The sequence below is a fragment of the Pongo abelii genome, chromosome 10, assembly GCF_028885655.2.
Source record: "Pongo abelii isolate AG06213 chromosome 10, NHGRI_mPonAbe1-v2.0_pri, whole genome shotgun sequence".
Taxonomy (NCBI): domain Eukaryota; kingdom Metazoa; phylum Chordata; class Mammalia; order Primates; family Hominidae; genus Pongo; species Pongo abelii.
Genome location: NC_071995.2, coordinates 69,969,258 through 69,996,779, shown reverse-complemented (window position 1 = coordinate 69,996,779; position 27,522 = coordinate 69,969,258). Strand labels below are relative to the sequence as shown.

The 27,522-nt window shown below is 35.2% G+C and overlaps 1 protein-coding gene across 4 annotated transcripts in view; it reads right to left on the bottom strand.

The window, feature by feature from the left end:
• Positions 1-10,171: 10,171 nt before the first annotated feature.
• Positions 10,172-27,522, bottom strand: part of TBC1D15 (TBC1 domain family member 15) — an 81,837-nt gene continuing 64,486 nt past the window's right edge. For 3 of the 4 annotated variants that reach the window (XM_009248030.4, XM_054526247.2, XM_054526248.2), the window contains 7 exons: positions 24,925-25,041; positions 19,959-20,059; positions 16,064-16,163; positions 15,313-15,410; positions 12,999-13,115; positions 12,391-12,477; positions 10,187-10,850 (listed from right to left, as the gene is read on the bottom strand). In XM_009248030.4, coding sequence (XP_009246305.3) covers positions 10,629-10,850; positions 12,391-12,477; positions 12,999-13,115; positions 15,313-15,410; positions 16,064-16,163; positions 19,959-20,059; positions 24,925-25,041 — 842 coding nt within the window. In that variant the 3' untranslated portion in view covers positions 10,187-10,628. 4 annotated transcript variants of the gene reach the window in all.

Here is a 27,522-nt window from a genome sequence, read left to right as displayed (position 1 = left end):
GGAAACCATGTACATGTGTGATATTGATTACAAAAATATAAACTTTAAAAATAAATTATGCCGGGCATAATGGCTCAGGCCTATAATCCCAGCACTTCGGGAGGCCAAGGCAGGATGATTGCTGAGGCCAGGAGTTTAAGACCAGCCTGGGAAACATAATGAGACTCCATCTCTACAAAAGACAAAAAAATAAAAATAAAAATTACTAGTGTAATGGTATGTGGCAGTATTCCCAGCTACTCAGGAGGCTGAAGCAGAAGGCTCACTTGAACCAAGGAATTCAAGGCTGCAGTGAGCTATGGTCATGCCACTGCACCCTAGCTTGAGTGACAGAGCAAAACCCCATCTCTAAAGTAAATAAATAAATAAATAAATAAATACTGCATGGAAATAAGGCATTTTTAAAAATAAAACTAAGTTTAAATCTTCGCTCTGCTATTTGCCTACTTGTGCTTAATCAGGACACATTACTTCACACTTTTCAGCCTCCATTTCTGTAATAGAAGGGCAATAATATCTAAACCTTATAGGGCTGTTATGCTGATTGTATTGTATATGTATAAAGTGATTAACATGGTGGCTGGCAGATATTCAACTCTCAAAGTGTTAATTATCTCCCTATGCCTCATTGATTCTGAAGCCAGAGTAATATAAAATTGAGCATTGGTTTGCAATATTTGACAGAAATTTAAGAGACGTGGATACCTAGGTTTTAATGAGGTGGTTGCCCTCATAATTCATGATAAGTAAGAAGTCAATAGTCATAAAGTGAGCCAGCAGAATTGGCTTGGATCAAGCAGCTAAAGACGCTAGGAGTCAGGAAGCGAAAAATTGAGTGGGAAAATATAAAGAGAGATACTGTCAGATAAGGAGACCTCCAACATAAGATCTTACAGGTGGAAGAGGGCCATGTGATCATGAATGGCCATGATTGCAAACAGCTGAGATATGAAATAGGGGTCCACAAAATTAGGGAAGTTTTATGTTAAGGACATCAATAAGTCCTCAACATAGGTATTTGTTGTCATTGAGGAAAGCAGTGAAATGAGAGAAATACTATAAACTAGTCCTTAAAACACCTGGAAAAATGGAAATGACTTCTGAGAGGCTGTAGCCCATATGAACAAAGAAATGAAACAGGCAATATAAATAAACTAAGACAACCAAGGGGATGCTGAAGCATCCGTGGCCCACAATTGGAAGAGACCAACCTATCCATGCCTACCAATTTCCATTTTGTAGACAGAAAGTGAGAGGCCTGAGAACTCCTTATTTCTTCTCCTTCCCTTACCACTCACACTCACCATGCTAGCCAAGTTAGAAGCCAGCTGGAAATGCAATGTCATGAAGAGAAATCCAGGCTTCAGTAGTGCAAAGAAATGCGTTTGGGAGAAAGAATGAAAGGACATGAGTAGACTTAAAGTAAGGGAGAATTTGCCTGGCAACACCCCAGTGTGAATGGAGAAAGCAGGTGTAAAGTTATTAAAGGATAGATATTGGATGTGAGAGTTTGGAGATACTCAAAGTAAGAGTTTCAAGATTGGAATTCGACAAAAAGTCTGATTCCTTTTCCTTTAATAACTTGTCCTTTAGGTTTTAAGCCATCATTCTAGTCTATCAAGTATGTGCCACAAGCAAATTTGATGCGTGTGCTTACTATGCTTAAATTCATGTTGAACAAGGCAAGAGAAAGGGCTGACCTTTATATTTATAGCACACAACCAAGCTAACAATCAGTTTGGCTGGATTTTTTTCCCATTGACATTTGTCTTCTAGAGATTATAGGGTATACTTTAGTCTTCTTGGCAGGAATTGTTCTCTATTACTACCAACTGCTCCTAATTTCATCAAATTAATCACATGAATATCATACCAAAATAAGTTTATTGCCTAAGGTGCTTCCTTGATTTAGTAGTATTGTAACTTATCAATAAAAGGAAATGAAATAAGCATGCAATGATTTATCTTTAGGAAACTCAAGCAGACTCCTCCATAACACCATTTTATTTTCAAGATATGCACAAACCGACATCTCTCCTGACTTTGAGTGAAAAGTCTTGATTGATTATTAGTCTCAATAGTCGATATGAGTGATGCACTGTGCTCAGATGAAAATTTCCAAAAATTAATACTCAAGTGGCTTTTAGCACTTCAACTCATATTGTAACAGATGAAGGTGTTTATAACACAAAAAAAGTATTTGTTCCTGCTGATTACTCTCAGATACTACATAAACTATCATTTTGAGAGGGAAAAAGGATAAACAGAAAAAGTGCACTGAAACTTTGCATGAAGGTTGTGTCAACCATCTAGACATGCAGATAATACAATCTGACCTGAAATCAAGCAGGACAATTTGATATCAGAGTCTGACCGAATTGACCTAATGTTGAAGCATAACCAAAAACAGCTGTCCACAATATTAAGCATTAATTTGTTGCCTAATAAAATGTTCACTGACTGTCAGACAGTATAATTTCCCATACTACTAAAAATGTTTAATGCAGACATGTCATTTTTAATTTTGTGATTATTTATTGATTTGAGGGTGATCAGACTTCATAAAAAGCAAAACATGAACTGTATCTTAACTCATCTCTCATCATCATTTTTAATAATAATTTTTATAAAGGGGGAATGGATAAAAGGCAAGCATATCTAAGCCAAATATGAAGAAGACTGAAGCACAAAAACAATAGTGATTTATGGTGGGGTCATTGAGGCTGTGGCTCAGAAGAAACCAGAATACACAGTTCAGATTTGGAGTCAAAATGACCTCAGTCAATAGAAAACAAATCAATGGGTGCCCAAGGCTCTATCTGTAGGATAGCATGTTTGGGAGGAAAAGCAAACCATGTAGCTTTAAGATTCAAAAAGATAGTTTGTGGCAGTATCTATTTGGTTGCCATGAAATATAATAATGATAGCATTTATAAGTGCTTTATCATACCCAGCACCATATTAGACATTTTATATGCACTCCATTTACTCCTCACAACTGAGGTAGGTAATATCCTCATCTACAGATGAGAAACTGAGGGCTGAGAGGCCTGGTCACAAAACTAAGAAGCAACTGAACCAGGTCTCAAATCCATGACTGACTCAATCTGTGTTAGTCTAAGCTTTTTGTTTTACTTCATAAGTAGACATTTTCTAATATGAACAATTCAGTTTGACTAAATTATTTTCTGACATTTGACTTCCAAAGCTTACAGAATAAATTTTATATCCTTTGCAAGAATATAAAGCACCTTATAAAGGTGACCCAGGCATCCAGACTCCACCCTGAATTCACCTTGAACTTGAGAAAACAAGCCCCTAAAGCAAGTTGTACTATTTGATCAGAAGTACCACCTATCAACACGGCTCACATTATTTGTGTTTACATGGGTATAAAATTCTAAATTGTGGCCAAGAAACTTTGGGTCAGTGATAGCATATAAATTATAAGAGAACAAGAATAAAAATAAGGCATATAAAACTTCTATTTTTTTTTCTTCTTCTTCTTTTGAGATGGAGTCTTGCTGTTGCCCAGGCTGGAGTGCAGTGGCACGATCTCGGCTCATTGCAACCTCCGCCTCCTGGGTTCAAGTGATTCTTGTGCCTCAGCCTCCCTAGAAGCCTGGATTACAGGTGTCCACCACCACACCCAGCTAATTTTTGTATTTTTAGTAGAGACAGCGTTTTGCCATGTTGGCCAGGCTGGTCTTGAACTTCTGACCTCAGGTGATCCACCCAACTCAGCCTCCCAAAAGGTTGGGATTACAGGCATGAGCCACCGTCCCCGGCCACAGTTTTTTAAAGCAAGCTTAACAACGAAGACTGTATTTTTTAAAATCCAAGGTGATGCTCTTAGACAATGTGAGACTTTAAGGAAAACAGGAAACTAAAATATGAGTGAACCCTGGACCAAGGCTAGGCCTCTTATGGATCCACTCAGTATTGTGAAGCTATCAAATACAATATTTATAATTCAAACCTTCTTATAGAATAAACTCTCTTCTAAACTTACTTCTTTATGTCCAATTCTGAGGAGTAGAGCTGAAGAAGGATGTGGAAACCTCAGCAACCCAGACATGGGAAAAAGTGTCACAAAATCAAATTCAGAGTGACCCATAAAAATGAGAATTTCTGTGGTAAAGAATCTCCTTTTCTACAAGTGTTGTGTGTGTGTGTGTGTGTTGTTTTTTTAAAGGAAGTTGTATTCTCAAGTTCAGAATGATTCAGTTGTCCTGTTAGGATTAAGGGGAATACATTTGGAGAAAGGATTTTTTTTTTTTTTTTTGGTGGGAGGGCAGACAGTCATCACCTCAAGCACTTATCGTTTCTTTGCATTAGGAACATTCCAATTCTACTCTTTATTTTGAAATATACAATAAATTATTGTTAACTATAGTCACCCTATTGTGCTACCAAACACTAGATCTTATTCCTTCTAATTGTATTTTTATACCCATTAACCACCCCTTCTTTGTCCCACCTCCCCACTACCCTTCCCAGGCTCTGGTAACCATCATTCCACTATCTCCATAAATGCAATTTTTCTTTCTTAGCCTCCACATATGAATGAGAACATGAAATATTTATCTTTCGGTGCCTGGTTTATTTCAATTAACATGTCCTCTAGTTACATCTGTGTTGTCACATCAGAATTTTATTTTTATGGCTGAATAATATTCCATTCTGTATATGTACCACATTTTCTTTATTCATCTGTTGATGGATGCGTAGGTTGAGTCCATATCTTGGCTTTTATAAATCATGCTGCAATAAACATGGGAGTACACACATCTCTTGGATACACTGATTCCCTTTCTTTTGGACATACACTCAGCAGTGGGATTGCTGGATCATATGGTAGTTCTTTTAGCTTTTTTTTTTTTTACTAACTTCCAAATTGTTCTCCATAGTGGTTGTACTAACTTACATTCCCACCAAGTGTATGAGAGTTCCCCTTTCTCCACATCCTCACCAGCAATGGTTATTGCCTTTTGATAAAAGCAATTTTAATCGGGAAAGGATTCTACTGTGTCTGAGTGATGGCTTCAGGATTCTGTCATCTGAACTAATTGACCACATTCTTATTCCTTAAATTCCATCCCTAAGATGTGCCTTTGCCAAGACAACCCATCCATTATGTAAGCTGTAGCTTATGAAGCACTTTTCAGGTATGAAATGTCTATGAAAAGGATTTTCTTCTGTCTTCACTTGTCAATAAAACTTTGGCAAAAGTCATTCTCCACAGAAAGTTCAAAGGTTAGTTTAGAAAAATATTGTTAGTAGGATGTGGAGGAAGCTAGTGAGAACTATAGTTTCTCCTCCTTTAAGAAGTCATTAGCTTTTATACAGAATGCTTAAAAGCTCTGTTAATCAAAAAAGAATATTTGTCCCAATAGAAGTTGACTAACTTTGGGACAAATAATTGAGCAAGTTCAAAAAATTCAGCTTTTAGACTTCACTACTTCACACCTTGATGTGCAGAAGACGGAATAGCAGATGTTGTCCATTTGGGGGAAGAAGTGTGTAAAGGGGCATCTATGTGTTTATAATAGCATTACTTTTAAAAGTACAAAAACTAAAAGAATTTAAATTTCACCCCAAAAACTTTACAATTTAATCTCTATATAATCTATTAGGGTTAGATGCTGTTAACTTTTTTTTTTTTAAGAGATAGGGTCTTGCTCTGTTGCCCAGGCTGGGATGCAGTGGCACCATCATAGCTCAATGTAACATTAAACTTCTGGGTTCAAGCAATCCTCCCATCTCAGCCTCCCAAAGTGCTGGGATCACAGGCATGAACCACCATGTACAGCCTAAATACTGTTAATTTCAAATGACTTACTTCCTAGTCAGCAAATACTACATTTGGCTAATTTAAGACTTGACTTAGCTAACAAAAAAAGCATGTGGCCAAAATCTTTTGGTACATACTCCATATTCGTGCCCCTGACAGTGACTGTAGCATGCAGTGTTAATGCTGACATTCAGAAGTACCTTGATGGCTCTCCTACTGGAGAGCAACTTGCTTTGTAAAGCGAGTCAGTTACACCAATGGAAGAGACTCTAGTACCTACACGATCAGGGAAAACAACACTCAAAGCCACAGAAAAACAGCCCTATTTGTATTTTTAAAGCAGTCTACCAACCCACTGGGTCCTGTGCTTCCAATCAGACTAGTGTGATATTGGAAACATTATTGACTGTCACAGCAAAAGTCCATCTTAGAAGTTAATAGGTCTTTTTAATTAAAAAAGCTAAACTAAACTAGACTGCTGCTCATTGATCACAGCAAAGCTTACTGGAATTTCTTTTCATTCTGTCATCTTTTGCAGAGAGAGGAGTATGTGAGGGGCAATATACTATCTAGATCATTTGAGAGGGAGAGGCATATTTAATAGCTCACTTCCTATTATTCTAACATCCTGATTTCATCAATAGGGACTGAATCACATTAAGCAAAAATGATATTCTTGATTCCTGATCGTTCTTAGAAGACTTTTGTTTATAAACACTTCTTTTAACATTGATTTCATAAACAGTGTAATTTCCCAGGTGGCTGAAAGAGGTGCTGTGGATATCAAAAAAGAGTGTGGATGTCCAGTACAACTGCAGGCACTCCCCCAACCTTTCTATCTAAGGGTGACACACCATTTTTCCCTGTGTTAAGATGGATGGCCTGAAAAATAGAAGCCTGCTTACAACAATGGGGAAAGCATCTGTAATTAGAAAACTCCTCAAAAATATACAACTTAAATTCCCCATATTATAAGATCCCAAGGGAAAAACAGGCTAAATATGGTTGCATCATTCAAATGGCAGTGTATGTACAATAATGTCCAAGTACAGATACTTAGTATCAGGTAATGACATTAGGTACTGATGGAAGCCTTTCAGATTCCAATAATTAAATCTTGTTTCGTGCTCCGAAGTGACACAGAAAGCTTAATTTTCTTCAGAAAGTAAGAAATGAGGAGAAATCTACATATAACAGACTGAGCTGTCATCACTTTTTACTAAAAATGGCGACCGGAACTAGAGCAAATATCTTAGAAAATCAAGAAACAAGCTTTTAAAAACTAAGAGAATTGCCCACTTGGCCATAAATCAAAAGATTAACATATGAAATACAGTATATAATGGTAGTGCTCTAACTTCAGAGGGGCTCAAGAAATCACCTAGATGCTTGTTAAAATGCAGATTCCTGATCTGACTTCCAAAGACTGATTCTGTAAGCCTGAAGTAGCACCTGGACATATATCTTAATAATACAGACCAAGGATCTGGAAACAAGCACTCTGAAGATATTTTAATTAATGGGAGCTCAGCACACGAAATCATTAGCGTAAGTTAGACATTGTTACTATTCTCCTGTTAAATAACTTGTAACAATGGTTACCTACATTTGAGGAAAATGAGAACACTTTCAGAAACTATGTGACCTGCCTCCAAAAACATTCAGGTACATCCACAAGACTTTGCATACAGTGAGGTTCCTGGATCCTCTGAAAACCCCACGTAAAGACGCCCAAGTTAAAATGATGTTCTCCTGGTACATATCTGCACGTAACTCAGTTGAAGCTGTAGGTTCTTCAATAAAACATTTAGGGTTACTTTATACAAACTGTCTTTAATAATGGGCATGCTTATGTGAATTTCACATAAGAATTCTTCGGCATCTATAAAATTTCTTGGCAATGTCAAGTTTATAAGAATCACTCATTATCTGTCCCAAAAGGCTGTTTTCTTACTGCTCAAAAAAAAAAAATTAGTCTCTAATCACTAAGACTAAAGTTCCTTATAAACAGATGAAGAATCTTAGACCCATGAAATTATTAAAATGGGGAGGTTCTTAAATGCAAAAGTTCCCATAGGTTCATGCCAGAATTGAAAATACATATGCTTTTCAACTTATATTGAAGTTATGTTCCGATAAACACATCATAAATTGAAGACATCATTAATCAAAAATGCTTTTAATACATCTAACTTACCAAACAGAGTTTAGCCTACCCTACCTTAAACGTGCTCAGAACACTACATTAGTTTACATTTGGGCAAAATCATCTAACACAAAGCCTATTTTATAATAAAGTGTTAAATATCTCATGTGATTTATAGAATATTGTAGTAAAAGTGAAAAATGGCTGTATGGGTACTCAAAGTATGGTTTCCATTCAGTGCACTGCTTTAAAGCCATCATAAATTTAGTTGAAAGTTTGTAAGTCAAATCATCATGTTACATTGTCTGTACTTTTAAGTTAATGTTAGAAACTGAATTTTAACAACTTTACCACATAATATAGCACATAATATTTTACATGTTATAAGGATGTGGACAGAGCATCTTATGAAAACAAATAAACCTTTAAAAAACACTAGTAAATTTACCTGAACTGTGTATTTTAGCAATCTTAATAGCACATAGTATTTGCTAACTGGACTCTGTGGACTGATTTAAGACTTCTTCTGGAACTATACTATCACTTCCATATCAAAAATATGCCAGATAGAAATGCAGTTTAGTAAAAATTGTTTTAACAAGTAATTTTGCAATAAAACTTGACAGAAGTTCAACTTACTAAATGTATTGATAAAAAAAAAAATCTGAAGTGGGTATCACATTATGCAGTAGGAAAAAACTCCCAAAAAGTCACTGTCCAGGAAGAACAAGGAGGACATCAAGATGTTCTAAGCAATTTCCTGAATAGCAGGAAATGAAAGGCTGGAGATGCTGGATTTTTGATCAGTTTATGTTCTTTTTCTGAATAGGCTTACTCATTATTAACTGATGAAAGATAACACACATAATATTAAAAACTAAAATCTAATGGTTCTACTGTCGTGATTGTCAGTTAATGCTCAACCAGGAAAAAAGTTCATTTTGTTCCCTAACTTTCTTGGGGGAAAAAAGTCAATCTCTAGGACCATTTTAGAACTGCACAACTTTTTTCTTTATACTATTAGCATCAGTTGTAATAAGCTGCTTTACTGAGTCAAATAACTATCTTTCAAGGCAACACTGTGCCCATTTCCATGCTAATGAAAATTTTTTTTCAGTTATAAAAGGGATGTTTTTCATTTCCATAACTTATTCAGATTATTATTTTAATCATATAAAAATAAGAGATGAATTGAGGTCCATCTTGGATGTTTTTTCTTCTATTAAAGAATTAGCTGGGCACAGTGGCTCACACCTGTAATCTCAGCACTTTGGGAGGCTGAGGCGAGTGGATCACTTGAGGTCAAGAGGTCGAGACTAGCCTGGCCAACATGGTGAAACCATCTCTACTCAAAATACAAAAATTAGTCAGGCGCAATGGCACAAGCCTGTAGTCCCAGCTCCTTGGGAGGCTGAGACAGGAGAATCGCTTGAACCCAGAAGGGGGAGGCTGCAGTGAGCCGGGACTGCGCCACTGCACTCCAGCCTGGGCAACAGAGCAAGACTCTTTCTCAAGAAAAAAAATTTTAAAAAAGCAGACTATTTCTAAGTATAATTTAACTAAAAACACTACTTCAACTTCAGATTTATTTTAATGATATATACAGGAGTTAACAACTTACAATTAAAACAAAATCAGTTATGTTAATTCCACATAACTTAAAATCATGCAATACTGCATGGTAAAAACAACAGCTTTGTTCATATACAAAAATTATTATTTTGAAACTCATGAGAGCATCTAGAAATTTTTCAAATAAACTTTTTGCAAAGAGTATTTTATAAAAATTTAAACACCAATCAGTTAATGCATTATTAGGAAAGATAATAAACGTTATTAGTAAAGTGAGGTTACAAGCAATTAATTTTAAAATTACACCAGGTACAGGGTTGAACATAATCTCATGAAATAAATGTTTAAGAAAATAGTTTTGAAAAAGATCTCATACTGAAAGCCATGTTAAATTTTGATAAGCCAGGTTATAATAAATCAATAATCGCTTATTCAGTTAATGAAAATATGCCTAACCTTTTTTATACTCATAAATAAGTACTCATATATAATCTTTATATACAAGTGAAGAAAAGTTCAATGTAAAAAATACACTGCCAACCCACTTATTACGGTTGAAATAATTATTTATCTACACATCAGACTGCATTGATGAAAATGTCCAATTTAAATCACATTTGACCAGCATAAATATTTAAGCTGAGTATTGTCGTAAACAATAGAGAAAAAAATCCTTTTATTTTTATTTTTTATTTCATTACTGGGTAACAATCTACTTCTCAGCTTAGAATGCTATAGAAAGCCTCCACATTTAATTTAATCAAATCTGAAACCCAACAAGCTTAAACACAGTGAATGTTTTTCAAAGTGCATAATTTCCAACTCATCCACTTGCAATATTTATCCAATTCCAGTTCATCAGCAAGAAAATAAAATGTACTTGGCTATAAAAATACTCAGGAATGTTATCGAAAAGGAAAGGCTATTTGGTAGAAGTAACTACAAAAATAATTAGTTTAAATCTTTGTAAAGCTTTAATGTAAGAACATCAGTACACTTTCTTTACATAAATCTTAAAGCATGATCAATACCAAGATTTTAAATTTTCAACTTTCAAGTACTTGAAAACAAAGAGTTGCAACAAAGTGTCTCTTCCCAAAAAAGCAAGAAGAGTGATCATGCAGGTGTTAATCTGCAGACATCTGAGGACACCGGTATCTGTGTTGGGCTGTCATCTCTGGCTCCACTGGCGGAGAGTGTAGGCAAGGCATTACTTCGAAATGCAGATGTAGGACAAGGAGTCATGACAACATTTTCGTCTTCACCAACGTCTGAATCTGGTGTTGTAACTTCACTGTCTTGAAGCCCAAGGATCTCACAGACTGCTTGTGGCAATTCCTGGATATGAAAAATCAAACTCAAAACCATATTTCACTACAGAGGAAAAATAACCACAAAGTAACACTTCTGGTTAAGACTACATTGATTCCAGAATCTGAGCATTTGTCCTAACAGTGTAAATGTCATGTACCCTTCTCACAACGTTTTTCTCAGCTCCAAATGAAATGCTAACCACCTTTCGCCCTAAGTGGTTCTTGGGTATCTTCCAAATTAGTCACTCTCCATCCCACCTCCACATTCCCACAAACATAGCATGTCCTAATATTTGGCATTTATCTCTTTCTACTTTTTGTAATAATATCCTTCTTAGACCATCTGTCTCTCTCAGTAAACAAAGTTCTTCAAGGCAAGAAGTATCTCACTGACATGCTTTGGAAGAGAACAGGTATCAAATAAATGTTTGTAGAACTGAACCAAGTAACAGTTTGGATCCATGAACAAATGATACAAGGACCAAGCAAGAATTTTCATAAAAATGCAAAGTCATAATGGGTGCAGCAAACCAATGTGGCATATGTATACCTATGTAACAAACCTGCATGTTGTGCACATGTACCCTAGAACTTGAAGTATCAAAAAAAAAAAAAAAATGCAAAGTCATGGCCAGGCATGATGGGTCACGCCTATAATCCCAGCACTTTGTGAGGCCGAGGTGGGTGGATCACCTGAAGTCAGGAATTCTAGACCAACCTGGCCAACATGGTGAAACCTCGTCTCTACTAAAAATACAAAAATTAGCCAGGCATGGTAGCAGGCACCTGTAATACTAGCTACTCGGGAAGCTGAGGCAGGAGAATCGATTGAACTCAGGAGCAGAAGGTTGCAGTGAGCCGAGGTCACACCACTGCATTCCAGCCTGGGCAACAGAATGAGACTCCGTCTCAGAAAAAAAAAGCAAAGTCATGAGGTGGGCACAGTGGTGTGCATGCACCGGTAATCCCAGCTACTCAGGAAACTAAGGCAGGAGGCTCATTTGAGCCCAGGAGTTCAAGGCCAGCTTGGGCAACTTAGCAAGGCCCTTTCTCTTAATAGAAAGAAAAAGCCAAAACACGTCAAAAGTATACTGCTTTGGTTCAAATTCAGATAATACATCAAATTTGCCTTGTTTTAAAATAATTAATAACTTGACTAATATAAGTGAGTGACATAGGCTAAATAATATTGATTTAATTATTTCTGATTAGCATTCATTTTTGTTTAGAGATTCTGCATATTTAATATGACAGCCTATTCTGTATTCATGAGCTTAACTGGGTAATATATCATTGCTGAAATTCTACAGCCTCTTTAATTGTTATAGAAATATTTTCATTACTTTTACCATTTTGCCTTATTATTAGCTGTTTCCTATCTGCCATAGTCAACTGTTTTCACTTAAGTGCTGTAAATCTAGAACAGCAAACAAAAAGCCAGCCAATACTTTGAGTCTGCCCTCAACTTACTGAAGTTGCTATTTTATTTCCAAGAAGAAAAATCTTTCTTGATCTCAACCCACCAAAAACAAACAAATCTTGCAATTACTTGAAACACTGTATACCTTGCATTTTACCATCTGTAGAGAAATTGCTTCTGCCTTGCATAGTATATCTTCCACATCAATTTTCATGGACAATTCATTAATATGCTAAAAAGTATCAACAAAACAAAATGATAATCGAAACTGAATACACCATTATATTCTATTATATAAACAATTTATTACCAGTTATATTTCACTGCAGATAAAATCCTTAAAATAAAAACATTCATATACTACAAATACATAAGAAATTCGATATATCTTTCTTTAGATTATTTCGAGTTTTAAAGCTAAAGACTACCTAATAAGCTTATGGAACATTAAATCCAGCAGCTATTCCAAGTCTGATATCTCAAAGTTATAATCAAAAGACAATTAATTTTTGAAAAACTAAACTACATAAAAGAGCACTTGTTGAATTTCCTTTTCTTCCTAATTAGCCAGGTAAAAATAACTGGCCAGTATGTATTTGAACTGTCATTCTCAGATAGTCATTCCTAGCACTGTTATTGACACAATTTAAGTTATTCAAGAGATTTAATAATGTTCCAAGGAAATGTTCTGTATATCAGGACCACCAAATAGAAAAGCCAGAACACTAAAATCTGAATTAAAGGAATAACTACCTTAAGTATTTCATTGAAGCCATAATGCTTTTCCATTATTTGCTGCTTTTCTGATTCCAGAATAGCACAACAGAGAAGAAGATGGAAATTTTTACATGGTAGTTCGGTCCACATTACCTATAGAAGGCAGAAGAACTATTTTGCAAACTGTATCAATTCTAAAACATTTTCCTCACAGATACAATTCTGAACACTGAATGACTTCTATGCAAAGTAGATGTTGCCCGTTTAGGGTAGCCCAAGGTTTTTCTAGCTAGGAAATGAGGGGAAGGAGAGTCTTACCTTCAGCTACAAAGTAACTACCATCGAGTTTAACATTATATGAATATGATATATTCTAAATGTGGCTCTTTAAGGTAACTATAGTAAGTAAACTACTGAGCCTAACCAGTATGATAAATGTTATTAATGCAGGAGCTACAGTCACAAGGTTAAGGTATAAGGGTTAGATGTATTTTCAATATTTTTCTGAAGTATCAGTTTCTCACTTCGATCTGAGAAAAGACTAAAGCTAAGTCCTGGAAATAAAAAAGGTTCAGTTACACAGTACATGGAATCAGAAACACCCAGAGGTAGCTCTACATTCTAAATACGTAAAACCCTTATATCACATTTTATCCCTGATTGTGACAATAACTGAATTAACTGCCCCAAATTTATAACCAAACATAGAAAACGCTTGATCGACAGCTCAGCTGTTCCTAAATACAGATAATATCCTCAAATTTAGGGTCTTAATTTCCCCCTGCTTCATGTACCTAATAATATCTTTTCCAGAAAGATAAAAACACCCACACAAACCATACCATTAGATCATACCCGAAATGTGTTTACTTCTTTCAAAACGAGTAAATCAAGTTGAATAATTTTCAAACTAAACCCAATTGTTGAAAGTTTAATTACAATGCAATTAACCTCAAAGGTTTCATTAGAAGTTTGAATTTATTTAGTAAACACAGATTGAGGAGTTATTCTAGCTATGTGGTAATAATATTCTTAATTCATCCTTTAAAACCCATTTATGCCTGAGGATGCAATTTTCTGAATTTTTCAATCAGACCTTGGTGATGACCTTGAGCAGTAGGATATAAACAACTCCCACATGCTTAGCATTCCAATAATGAAACACTAGGCATAAATGCATTAACCCATTTTTAACCCCAAAATTAAGATACCAATTTAACAAAACTGATAAACATTCAAGTATGATTCCAGATAGAGAGCATGTGGGTTTTACTTCTAATCTCAGAACAGAGGAAGTGAGCATAAAGCAATCCACTTTTAACTTGTAATCAGCACAATGCCTTGTCTAATGGTAGCACAGCCATCAATAGTATAGGAATCCATTTCCAGCTGTAAAAACCTCAGAGACCACTACAGTTCCACTGTATAAAGTTGTATTTACAATCAAAATGGATTATCTCCCAATTCTTCCCTTGGAAGAATTTCTGTTATCCTAAGGTATGATCAATCATTATACCAGCATTCTATGAAAAAGCACACTGGGCTGGACACAGTGGCATACACCTGTAGACCTGTAGTCCCAGCTACTTATAAAGCTGAGGCAAGAGGATTACTTGAGTCCAGGAGTTCGAGATCAGTCTAGGTAACATAGCAAGACCCCCTCTCTTTTAAAAAAAAAAAAAAAAAAAAAAAAAAAAGCACACTGATTTATTATTAACAAATACTTAAGAAAATGTGAAATGATTTGGTGTTTCATTAAAGGTTGCCCTGGAAAAATAAACACTGGAGATTACACATGGGGGGATGGTGTAAGGGAAACATGGGATGTAAAATTACCTATTGAATACTATGCTCACTACCTGGGTGATGGAATCATTCACACACCAAACCTCAACAACATGCAATTTACCTATGTAACAAACCTGCACATGTACTCCCTGAACCAAAAATAAAAGTTGAAAAAATAAAGAGTTGCCTTGGGTAAAAAATGGAACAAAAGGAGTACACCAAAAACATAAGAATATCCTCTATAACAGATGTGGCAAAGCCTCACATAAAGTCAAGTCTCTCAAAGGAAGAACAAAGGCAGCAAATGGCCTAGAGCACTTGTTCTGGGATACCTCTTAGCCCCAAATCTCACAGAGACTGTGATTTGAAGAACGAAGCTCCAAAAGACCAAATATTCAGTGTGAGACTAATTTTTAAGAAGAGGCTACCAGTTCATCAGAATTTTGAAATATACTTGCCTTAGATATTTCAGTAAGGCTATCATAATCCATTTATACTCTACAGAATAAATTGTTTCTTTTCATAATAAATATCACATTTGCATAATAATTTAAGGACTTACCTCCCATAATCGAAGAATATCTAGAAAACTAAATTCCCTTTTGAATCTGATTAAAAGCCATCTGAAGCAAAAATAAAGGTATCCAGAGTCCTGAGATTCTATGCAGAAGAAAAAAACACACATATGACTTACTCTTATGCTAATTATGTCAGAATACAGTTACTTTTCTCTAACTTTCCTATGCATCTTAGGCAATTCAAGGCCCTATACATTTGTCTTCTACGTTAAGGAATCATTTCAAACTTGAAGGCTGACTTCTTTTTAAAAACTAACAAATAACACATTTTACGAATCAAGTTTAAGGCAGAATTATACAAAGAGAGTTTCGTTCCACACTTTTATGGAACCGAAGAAAGTGCAGCAGAGTATATATGTCTTTAAGTTCTTTTTTATTGAGACAGTGTCTTACTATGTCGCCCAGGTCGGAGTGCAGTGGAGTGATCCCAGTTCACTGTAGCCTCAACCTCCTCGGCTCAAGTAATCCTCCCACCTCAGCCTCTTGAGTGGCTGGGACTACAGGCATGCATCATCACAGCTAGCATTTTTTTTTCCTTGTAGAGATGGGGTCTCACTGTGCTAGCCAGGCTAGTCTCAAACTCCTGGGTGCAAGTAATCCTCCCTCCTTGGCTTCCAAAGTGCTGGGATTATAGGCATGAGCCACTGCACCTGGCTTCTTTAAAGAGTTCTTTACATTTTTTTCTACGCATTACTCTACAATTTGCTGGGTATAGTTCTGATTCACTAAACTTACCTAAGTAACTGCAAAATCCACTGTCTAACAATCGAAGTAAGGTACTCAGCTGAATTAGCTGGGTCTTCATGCCTTGCATTTGTTCTTCAAAATTCTGATGCTTTAAAAGGAAATAATTGTTACTATACAAGTAATATTTAATAAATATTTTATAGTACATAATGACTGATAACTAAAACATGATGTCTAAGGACAAATGTTGAACTTATACCGCACTGGTTATCTTAAAAAATGTGTAACTAACCAAAAATCTAACGTAACACTAAAAGGGAGGGTAAAAAGAAAGAATCCTTGCTCTCAAAACTAAGGATTATTTTTTCCTCTATTCATTTGACTTACATAAAGAAGAATGCAGACATAGCAACTGCAGACTGACTGAGATATTTATTTCTTACACAGCATAAAAGACTTGGTGAAAGAAATACACATTTGGGAAATAAATATTTATCAAATTATTTCCATTGTTAAATATTCCTTCAAAGTATACATAATAAAATTAATTTTAGTTTTAGTATGTATTTCATTTTAAAGAATTACTTCTTAGGTTTGCTGACATTGGAGACTCTGTAAAGCCAAAACCATTTTCAGGACAATACTAAAACATTATCTGGATTTCGTACTTAAATTCGTTCACAAGTGCAAAGGCTGTATGATGTGTGATACTGCAACAGACTGAACACAGAAGCAAATATGAAAATTCAGCTGTCTTCTATTAAACCAGACATTTTTAAAAATGAAAAATTTAAAATAATCTCTTGTGTCGGTAAATTTTTCATTAGGAAAAGTTACTTTTCATTAAAAAAATGTAATCTATGTTAAGGTAGAATGTGTTGTTATTTAATGAATTAATAAATAAATGAATACAAGTTTCTCAGTATTAATTTTTCACATAAACATCAACAGATATAACCCACATGAACAAAAACTCTTTCAGGTCTTCAATAATATTGGAGAGTGTGAAGGGGCCCTGAGGTCACAAAGTTTGAGAACTGCTGGGGTTCATATGCTTTAAACAAACTTCATAGTTGAGTAGACTCCCTACCAACACCTGAGTCAAGGAGCCAGAAGGCAACAAAACTGATGCTCTGAAAGGCTTCTTAAATGATTTGGATCCCTTTAACTCATATGTCCTGATCCCTCTGTGGTAACCTACTGCCCTAACCCTAGTGAAAGCCTTAGAAAAACATTTCCTCCTTCACACTTACTTTTTCACTTTTACAGTACAATAGTGCTTTATTAGAACTATCAGAAACAATTCATTCTTTAGTTAAAAAAAATTTAAGTCTATTAATTCTCAATAAGCTGTTTCTCTTTAATGAATTTTAAAAACCAGTTTATTAACAGACTAACTCAAGCCTTTAGGATATAGTTCCTCCACATTTACCAGAGAGATCTATAGAGAAGGGGCAGAATCAACTCTGATTAACAGGATCATTTTTGCTGTGACACAGTCAAAGACTAGAGCTGATTTGGGAATACCAACATGGCATAGCCATCTGCTACCCACTCTGCTGTAAAAAAGAAGCACGTCCATAATGACAGACACCATATTCGAAAAAGTGGTTATTCCTGGACAAGGGAGAGTGGGATCAACAATGGATATACAAAGGGCTTCAAATATGTCTGTAAATAAATGTTGTCTGTATGGGGCAGGGGAGGGAGAGATGGAGAGGAGAAAGGAATTAAAACTATATGGCAAAATGGATGATGGGTATAACAAAGTTCATTAGATCACCTGTACTTTGTATTTCCATAATAATAGACAAAGTCTATGCCTAGACCTACATTAGATGTAAGTAAACATCAACAAAAGTAAATTTATGGACATTAGGTTCAGCCGCCACTAAAGTAGTACAAACTTACATGAAGTAAAGCTATAAAACAAAAACAAAGAATCAAGAAACAGCAGCACAGATTTAGGGACATCAAACAAGGGCAATGCAGTGAAAAACAATCATACAGGTTATTTTGATTGCCATGTATTTCCCTCTCATTCAAATATTATGAAAGAAAAGATGTTAGCAGACAATATAATAGGAAGATATCTTTTTAGAATAAAGACTAGAAAAATCCCCAGAACATCCTTAATGGAAAAGGCAAACACAGAGAGCATTTACTGTGAAAATGACAGAACAAAGAAACTGAACCTTCATACACAAAAAATGACGGACTGTAAAGTGTTTATTACACATGTTCAGAAGGTAGTCTTTACATATGAGACCTATATACACACGTATGTATGCATGTATGTATGTGTCATTATATGTCAATATATATTTACATGCCAATATTGGATTAGTTTTATTGAAAACTTATTGCACGATACTAAATGCAGTATGTTCATCTTAGTTGTATTTTTTTTTTTTTTTAGAATATCTACTATAGAAATTTAAAGTAATCACTGGGGAAAGATTCACATGTTTATTCTACAAAAACCTGTTGAACAACCTCATGTCAGGCATTAGGAAAATTCTGGTATGCTACCAGTGAAACAAAGATATAATCCCTTTTATCAAGGAACATACTAGCTCTGGTGAAAAGAGGATAAACAACAAAAACACAAGGAAGGCAGACAGCAGTTTTTATGTAATTAGTATCAGCTGTACAGACCTTTATAACAAATGCCTCAGGTTTCTAGAGCACTTGGGAGTAAATGGAACTAAGAAGGTAGACAAATCAATCAATCAAAAAAGGAACGAAGACAAACTATGACATTACCAAATTACTGCATTGATAATCCTTCCAAATAATCAACAAAATTAATTTATGGCAAAAAACCAATTTGAATATTAATGAATTTAACAGTAAAAGAACATTTTAAAACTATCAAATCTTACCAAGTATACATTAAGAAAAAAACTGAAAGAAGCGAAAACAAGTTGAATCTATGGACAAGAGATTGGGGGAAATAGGCACAAGCAGGGAAAATCTGAAGGAGAAAGAAAAATAGGCAAGCAAAAGGGGAAGAATAGAAGTAAAGAAAAAAGGAGAAGGGTACCACTTCCAAATTTCACATTTGTATCCCAGAAACTCTGAGTTAAACCCTGTATTACAGGAAAATATTTCAGATGGTTAGATTCAAAACGTTTATCTCCTTGCAAGCAAGCCATTTCAATATCCAACATAAAGGCCCAGCATCTAGTATGTTAGTGTTATTTTGAAAAAACACAGCAATCTCTATGTAGTCAGGTCTTTGGACTTCATCTGCCTTTATCTAGTCTCACCCCTTCTGCTTTTATTTTTCTAAGAGGTTGCTTGAAAAGACTTTTCTTTTATTTCCCTGTCAATATTCTCTGCACTATTATCCTAGAACTCTGCCTCAAAGATTCAACAATGATAACACATAAAATGTTCTTTGTACTAACATGCATATATAGACAGTTCAATTCTAATAATCACATACTTCTGGGAAAATAACAATGAATTCCTAAGAAAGTGTCAGAGTTACAAATAGTTCAAACACATCTGGAGAAAAATCAGTTACTATAATGACAAAATTCAAAATCTTCACAAAAGGTAAGGATATTACTTGGCATGACTAAGCTTTATCTCTGAAACAGATGATATTAAAGTTCAACTATTCCACAAAATTGAATTCATCTATTTTATCAATATTCTATAATGATGCATGGCTCTTTAGTAGAACATAAGCATTTACTGGTATTAAATCCTGATTATTCCTATACTACAGGCACAAACTATTTTCTGTATTAAAAATACCACCAGTATTTCTAAGCCCTTGAAAGGCTACTAAAAAGAAAAAGTAACAAAAGGCATGAGGTAATTTTTTTAAGTTCCATCATAGTTGGCTAAATATAAAAATCAACCTTATACTATAAAATTATACAACTAAAATTTTCAAAAACAGTTTAATGGAAGGAATCTCTGTTCTTACCATTTGGTCCATGTAAGAGGCAAAGCACCAAAAGGCATCCACTTCATTTTCCATCACATATAAAAGAGGGGAAAGTAAATCACTCATTCCCTGAACATATCCTAGAAAGAAAAGAAAAAATTGTCTCTGAAAACCCAAGTTTTATGTATCCTTCTGAAAGTTGTGCATATCACCACCATTTCGCTTAAAATTGTATCTTTCTCCTTTGCATTTAGAAATTGGTAGACACTGATGTTCACCAAGAAAAGAATATAAATGAAGAGGAGGAACTCTAATCATAAGTAAGAAAGATGAGTTGTTTTAGATTGAGATGTCAAGCAATATATAGCTTCCAGTATGTGTCTCAGTGCAGATACACTATCAAGAGTGGGTAATATTTTTAAAAATAATGTGCAAGAGCATCATGAGAAAGAAGGGGGGTGAAGAGATAATCCAGAGGAACGTCAAATGTAAGAGTATACACTCAAAGACAGGTTTAAGAAAGACCAGTCAGAGAAAATAAAAAAATCAAGGGAGAAGAATGTTGCAAAAATCAACAAGAAAGTTGCAAGCCCAGAGTGGTTAGTAATGCCAAACTACCATGAGTAAGCCACATAAAACAAGAACTTTGGGTACAACTGCTTTAACAATCAGACTTTTAGATTCACATAACAGGAGTTACAAAATTAAGAGCCTCTTTTAAATAGTCATATCTATGTCCTTCTTTCTTTTTTTGTTACTCTCTACACCCAACCAATGCCAGCAACTGGGCTTAACCCAATCAATATTTTGTACCTAAAGTGACCACTTAACCTACATGTCTCTTGATATTATTATAATTTCTCAATGGTGACAGTAATAGAGCCCTTGATTAAAAGAAAAACTAGAAAATTAAGGAGTCAGATCCCTCACTTAAAAATAAGAAAAAGTGTTAGTTTTACTTTTGCACCTGAATATGTCAAACTTCTTGCTTTTTTACTTCCTCTTATAAAACCCTCAATTATCCTTGTTTTACAATTTTCAAGACTTGAAAAATTTTCAGACTTAAGTTCTTGAACCAATTGAAGGGACACGAGCTTATACTAAGCCTTCTTACTTAAACGTTATCATTCAACTTTGGTAACTTTTGTGTATTTATTAAAATCACGTAGAAATTTCTTCATTGGTAGCTTGGGAAGTCTGGAAAATAGTCTTTCATTTGCGAATCCAAAGCTTACATTTTTATTCACCAAAATCTATCTGCACTGAAGCCATGTAAAAGTAAATATTTAATAAAAGAGGGAGGAGATAGTTCTGCTATCATATAAATGATACATAATTACACATTACTCTGTTTTGGAGGAAAACTTTAAAAAATGATCTCAGAAAGCAGGTAAACTAAATCTCTTGAGAAAACTCAGATCAAACACACAACAGACAGAAGCACTCATATCACCTCAGAATCTCCTTACAAATAAAGTTTCAGCTCAATTTGCTGTAAGCCTCTGTCCAATCATCTTACCACCACATCTTTCCACAGTCCTGTTAACCTCACTCTATCTACACTGCACCCTGTGGGAAAATACAGCTCTACTCAATTTAGCATAAAAGGGCACCTGGGTTCTCATGGAGGACATCCAATTATTACAGTACCAGACAATGAAGTTACCAAGACATTTAGAGAAAAAAGCTAGACAAAAGTGACATACGACAAGGTATCTAAATGTAATCATTTCTACAAATTTACACAGATGGTTTCTAAAATAATGTACACTTTTTAAAAAAGAATAAGATAGATGGAAGACTAAATTGTTATCATCAGAACTTTCCTACCTGACACAGTGAAATCAATGACAAATAATAAAGGCTAGACCAATTAAAGCATGAAGGAAATCTAATCTGAATTCAACAAAGTGCAAGAGTACTACGTTACTGAGTCTGACTGTGTATGCTCTACATCAGAAATATTTCAAAGTGTGCTATTCAAAAGATTTACAAAGCACCCTTCCTCTCTAAAAAAGTGCTTTATTATTAAGTTATTATGAATAAAAATTCCTAAGAAGCCAATTTAATCCTTTAAGTCTTCAGCTTTCATATGGAATCACTACATATTTCTTCTGTTAAGTCTTAGCTGAAGCAAGTTGTCAAATTAATCTTCATGTTCTGGTTGCCTTTAATCTATTTTATTTTATACATTATGTTCTTTGGGGTATGTCATGGGTTGTAGGGGGTGGAATTAATGTACAAATTCCTTTTAATTAAAGAAAGATTAAATATATTTAAATTGGCATTTAGTGATCTCAGAGTCTGCACTACGGCTGAATAATGCACATCTTAATCAGCACCAGTGCAATTTCTGAAGTACTTCCCTAAAATTACTTCCACAGCAAATCTGTTTCAGTGTAGGGGGTGGGGGGCAGGTGAGAAATGAACACCTTAATATCCTAGCGTACACTTGCTTACACCAAGAAGAAAAATTTAAACAACATATAGTTCAATTTTCCAGGTTACTGAAGCTTATCCTTTAGAGTATCAAATTAAAAAACAAAAATCTTGAGGATCAGAAATAGTTCTTAAAAAACATGAGACACTCTAATTTAACCTTTCATTGATTATTCAGTATCATCATTACATACCCTGCAATGATACCACCCACAGAAACTTTCTGTAGTATCTGCACTCACTAACTCGAAATCACCCTTCCTTAAGTTCTTTTGTCTGCTTTTGATAATTTTTGTCTCACTCCTCCCTACTGAGACTGTATTCAATGCAAATACACCTATACCTCACCTATGGGTTAAGAAGCCAAACTCCATATAATGAAATCACCTACAAGACAGAGTAAATTTACAGTCCAGGTTGCTCTGCTATGAGTAAAGAGTAAGAAATGTTGTCTATTGCTTTTATAAAAAGTATCTTGGCTTCCATAAGGCCAGTTATCCGCAGGAAGCTTGACTATTTTTCAGGTAACTGAAATGTCTATATAGAAAGAATGTGACATTAGTATAAACAAATGGAGATGGTAAGTTATCCAGTTGGCTGGTTTGGAACAATGTCCTAAGAAAATTAAGCATTCAGGAACTCCTGTTACAGAATACATATGAATTTCTATCTCAAAATTACCATCAGAGAGAATGGAGCAATGCCTTCTGTTGCCAAGGAGAATGGTCCTATTCCCTACAGTGGTAACAGAAACTAAAATAAACGGCAAGAGTTTGAAGCGCTGACGGTGTAGAGGTAAGAATCCCAGCCTGCAATAAAAACCTGGGTCTCTATTCCCAGACCAATTATTTACTTGTGTGACCATAAGTCACACTCTAAATCAAAATAACCTTACTCATAAAGTGAGATTTCCCCACTTTTTCAAAAGGCTGCTATGAGAATTAAAAATCAAATCAAGTATGAAAGCACTCTGTAACCTGAAAAGCACTCTACTAATATTCTTGCAACAATTCAATTTGAAGCTCATTATAGGTTCTCATAGACAGGACTGACTACATTTTACATTTTAAAGAAAACTCGCAACTTTTGACTTACTGTCACCAAAGAGGCTGATACCTCAAGATCAAAACAGATTATATCTTCCCCTAACTTACATATGGGAAACCAAGAGAAATTTACATAGATATGAACAGTGAAGAAAATGTGCCCATAATTCAAGGTTCATTTAGTTTTAATGTGCTAAGTATCCAACCACCTTCTCTAAAGGATGTCTCAAGCATTACTAATCTAGAAAACATCTATTTCCACTACCCTTTAGCTAGAAGCCACTCACATAGCAGGTAACTCAAACATTTCTAGTATTTATACTTATTTAAAGGTTGATGGTTAGACAAGCTGTTGGTTCTTTAAATAAATATCTTAAGTTCTCTTGCCCCTTAAAAGAATGGTTCCTTAAGTTTTCTACCCCTTAGCGTCCCTTCCCCCAGGTAATTTCACACTTCTACTTCCACCGTCAGTTCTTTTTTTTCCTTGAGACAGAGTCTCACTCTGTCACCCAGGCTGGAGTGTAATGCGGCATGATCTTGTCTCGCTGCAACCGTCACCTCCCAGGTTCAAGCGATTCTCCTGACTCAGCCTCCTGAGTAGCTGTAATTATAGGCGTGTGCCACCCAGCCTAGCTAACTTTCGTATTTTTAGTAGAGACAGGATTTCACCATGTTGGCCAGGCTGGTCTTGAACTCCTGTCCTCAGGTGATCCACCTGCCTTGACCTCCTGAAGTGCTGGGATTACAGGCGTGAGCCTCCGCACCCAGCCCCGGCATCAGTTCTTACAACAAATTTCTGGTAAAGAGATTTACCAAAAAAAGAGTAAGTTCTACATGCCCTACAAAATTTTTGCACTGCTTGTCTAAAATATCAAATCAGTATTTTTCTTCACAATGGGAAAAGCATATCAAACAATGGTTTGCAAACTTTCTCAGTTCATGGTTATCATCCTTAGTATCCCAGCAATTTTTCCCAAGGCACTCCTAAGTCTCAAAGAAATAACAACTCCATTTATTAAGTAGTTAGGTCAAAACAACTGAATAAGTATTCATATCCTATGTGCTTATCACCTACTGAGCACTACAATACTTCTCAAACATTAAAATTCAACTGGCTATCACCATCCTCATTTATTTTCATCATTTATTTTTACACAGTACTTATCACAGCAAGGCCAAAAACCCAGCTTTGCAAAGATATAACTTCATCAAAAAGAATGTAATGATCTAATGTTAAAACCTTTAGCTATTTCAGCTAGTAGTTAGAGTGGTGTCCTATAGATGTCTCTATAATTCCCTTAAAAATTTTAAATATCTCATGGTGCTCCTGTTAGTTTGCTGCAGCAACCCAGGGCTCCTTGGTTGAGAACCATAGCCTTGTAAGTTTCCAGTCCCCTGGAGAACAAATTCTCTTAAAACTAGGCCTACAAAGCTATTACCCATGTCTAACTGGATTAAAAATGTAAATTATAAAGTAAATATATTTACGTCTTTTAAAATTAGAACTTCAGAGAACTTACCTAAATCAAAATCATACATACAGTAGGTCATCAAAATGTCATGAAGCAAAATCAACCCTGGATTATCTTGGCCTTCATAAAACTTGTTTGTTCGATCTGTTCTGTTAACATCTTTTTCTGAAGAGGAAAATCATCACATATTTGAAAAGCTTCCAAAAAACAGACTGTGATAAAGCTCACATCTTACAAGTACAGAGTCACTTTTCTTGCTATTAATTTCACTCACCAAGCTTTACTTAATGAAGAAAAAATTCATCAAATTCTATTTCAAATATGCAATAAAGTAACATTTCAGAATTTTTCAAGAATCAGTCCTCCTCCTCATGGGCAGATTTTAAAATATTTTTCAATTTTTATCTAAACATAGAAACCTTTTAACTGCATAGTGGAAAACATTTTCAGTGAATTAAAAGCAACACTAAGTAATAATTTGCATTAGCAACAAAAATGCCAGTCATTAATGCATGTCACAGATACTAGTACTTGAAAACTAATTAAAAAAAAGCTACCACCTAATCAAGCATAATCAAAGAGATTTGTTTCATTCACAATTACTGCATTTATTATAAGAAGTATCATCAAATTCTTTGTCATGTCTCAATCATCTTTAGGATAAATTATTTCCTTATTTTCATATCTACACCATTTACTTTAGATATCATTATAAGTTGGAAATGACTTCATGAGAAACAGATTTGGAAACATCATCATCAGTGTGTCCAAAGTTGCACTGACAATTCAATTCACAAACACTGATGCCTACTAAGTGCATCACGATGTGAGAGACTTTACCACAAGGCATTCTCCAAACTTGAATCTCTCAGTAAATTAGGAAGAAGTAACTTAAACAAACTCTTGATTAATTTACTGTAGAATCAATTGTTTAAAAGTGGATAACTGCCTGCCCCCAATTAAACTGAGTAACCTGAAAACTTTCTCAAAACTCTTTACAAAGAGATGAGGAGGTCAGGTGTGGTGGCTCACACCTGTAATCCCAGCACTTTGGGATGCCGAGACAGGTGGATCACCTGAGGTCAGGAGTTCAAGATCAGCTTGGCCAACATGGCGAAACCCTGTCTCTACCAAAAATACAAAAATTAGCTGGGCATGCTGGTGTGCACCTGTAATCTCAGCTACTCAGAAGGCTGAGGCATGAGAATCGCTTGAACCCAGGAGGCGGAGGTTGCAGTGAGCCAAGATCCCACCACTGCACTCCAGCATGGGTCACAGAGTGAGACTCTGTCTCAAAAATAGTAATAATAAAAAAAAAAAAGATAAGGAAATACAACAGAGTAGAATCTAACAACAGGGTATGATGTGAGCTTAATTAGATTCTGTAAGGGCATTTAAAAAAATTATTCAAATATTTAGCTTTCTGTTAAAATGTACTACATTTGATTTTTACAAAGCAAGCAAATACATACAGAATTGTGGATACAGTTCTCAAATAAGCAAAAGTAATATGAAAACACTCATGCTATTTATATAAAATTGCAATTAAAAATGTCAGAATGGGCCAGGTACAGTGGCTCATGCCTATAATCCCAGCACTTTGGGAGGCCAAAACAGCAGGACTGCTTAAGCCCAAGAATTCAAGACCAGCCTGGGCAACATGGCAAAACCCTGTCTCTACAAAAAATACAAAAATTACCCAGGCATGGTGACGCCTGCCTGTGGTACCAGCTACTCAGGAGGCTGAGGTTGGAGCACCATCTGAGCCCAGGAAGTTGAGGCTGCAGTGAGCCGTGACGGCACCACTGTACTCCAGCCTGGGTGACACAGAGAGACCCTGCCTCAAAAAAAAAAAAAAAAAAAAAAAGTCAAACTGCTTTTGTCTCATTTCACAGTTGATAAAGTTCATAAGTTAATTTTTATTAACGCAAGCATAATTTATATTACCATAATGCCAATACAGAATATCTGCCTTAATACGTATTTTAAACATAGTAAAAAAAAGTTGTTTGTATTCTCATGAACTATCAGTATTTCTTCTTGTAAAAATATTTAATAGTGACAAGTCAGGTGAAAAACAGAAAAGGGATAAAAAATAATATATAAAAATGCATTTTATAATTATTTCTAGAAACCCCATTTCTGAAAAGGAGTACTTCAGTTAAAAACAAAAACCTCTTATTAAATCCAACTCTCCATCTAATCTGATATAGCTAAAAAAAGGCTGAAGAAAAACACAATCACGTTGACACTGACCCCATTTTATATTCACCATCACTAACATCAAGTGGGTCCTGAATGCTGTTTGGCAATCCTGCTCTATTTCCCTTGTCCATTCACTCCTCATTCATACAATTATTTTATACTTCCTTTCTCTTCAAGCCTCCACCTTCTCCCACATCCTAACTCAGATAAGGACACTGCTTCCTATTTCTGAGAAAATGAAACTATGAGAGAACTTCCACATGTTCCCACTATTCTAACCATACAACCATGTTTGAATTTATATAGTCTCCCCGCTCTCCTAACACTATAAATGAGTTTCCATAACCCTGTGGCAAAGACCAACCCCTCTTCCTGTGCATGAGAACCATCCCCTATTGACTACCCAAGGACTCTAGTAATTTCTATCTAGTTACTCTAGTA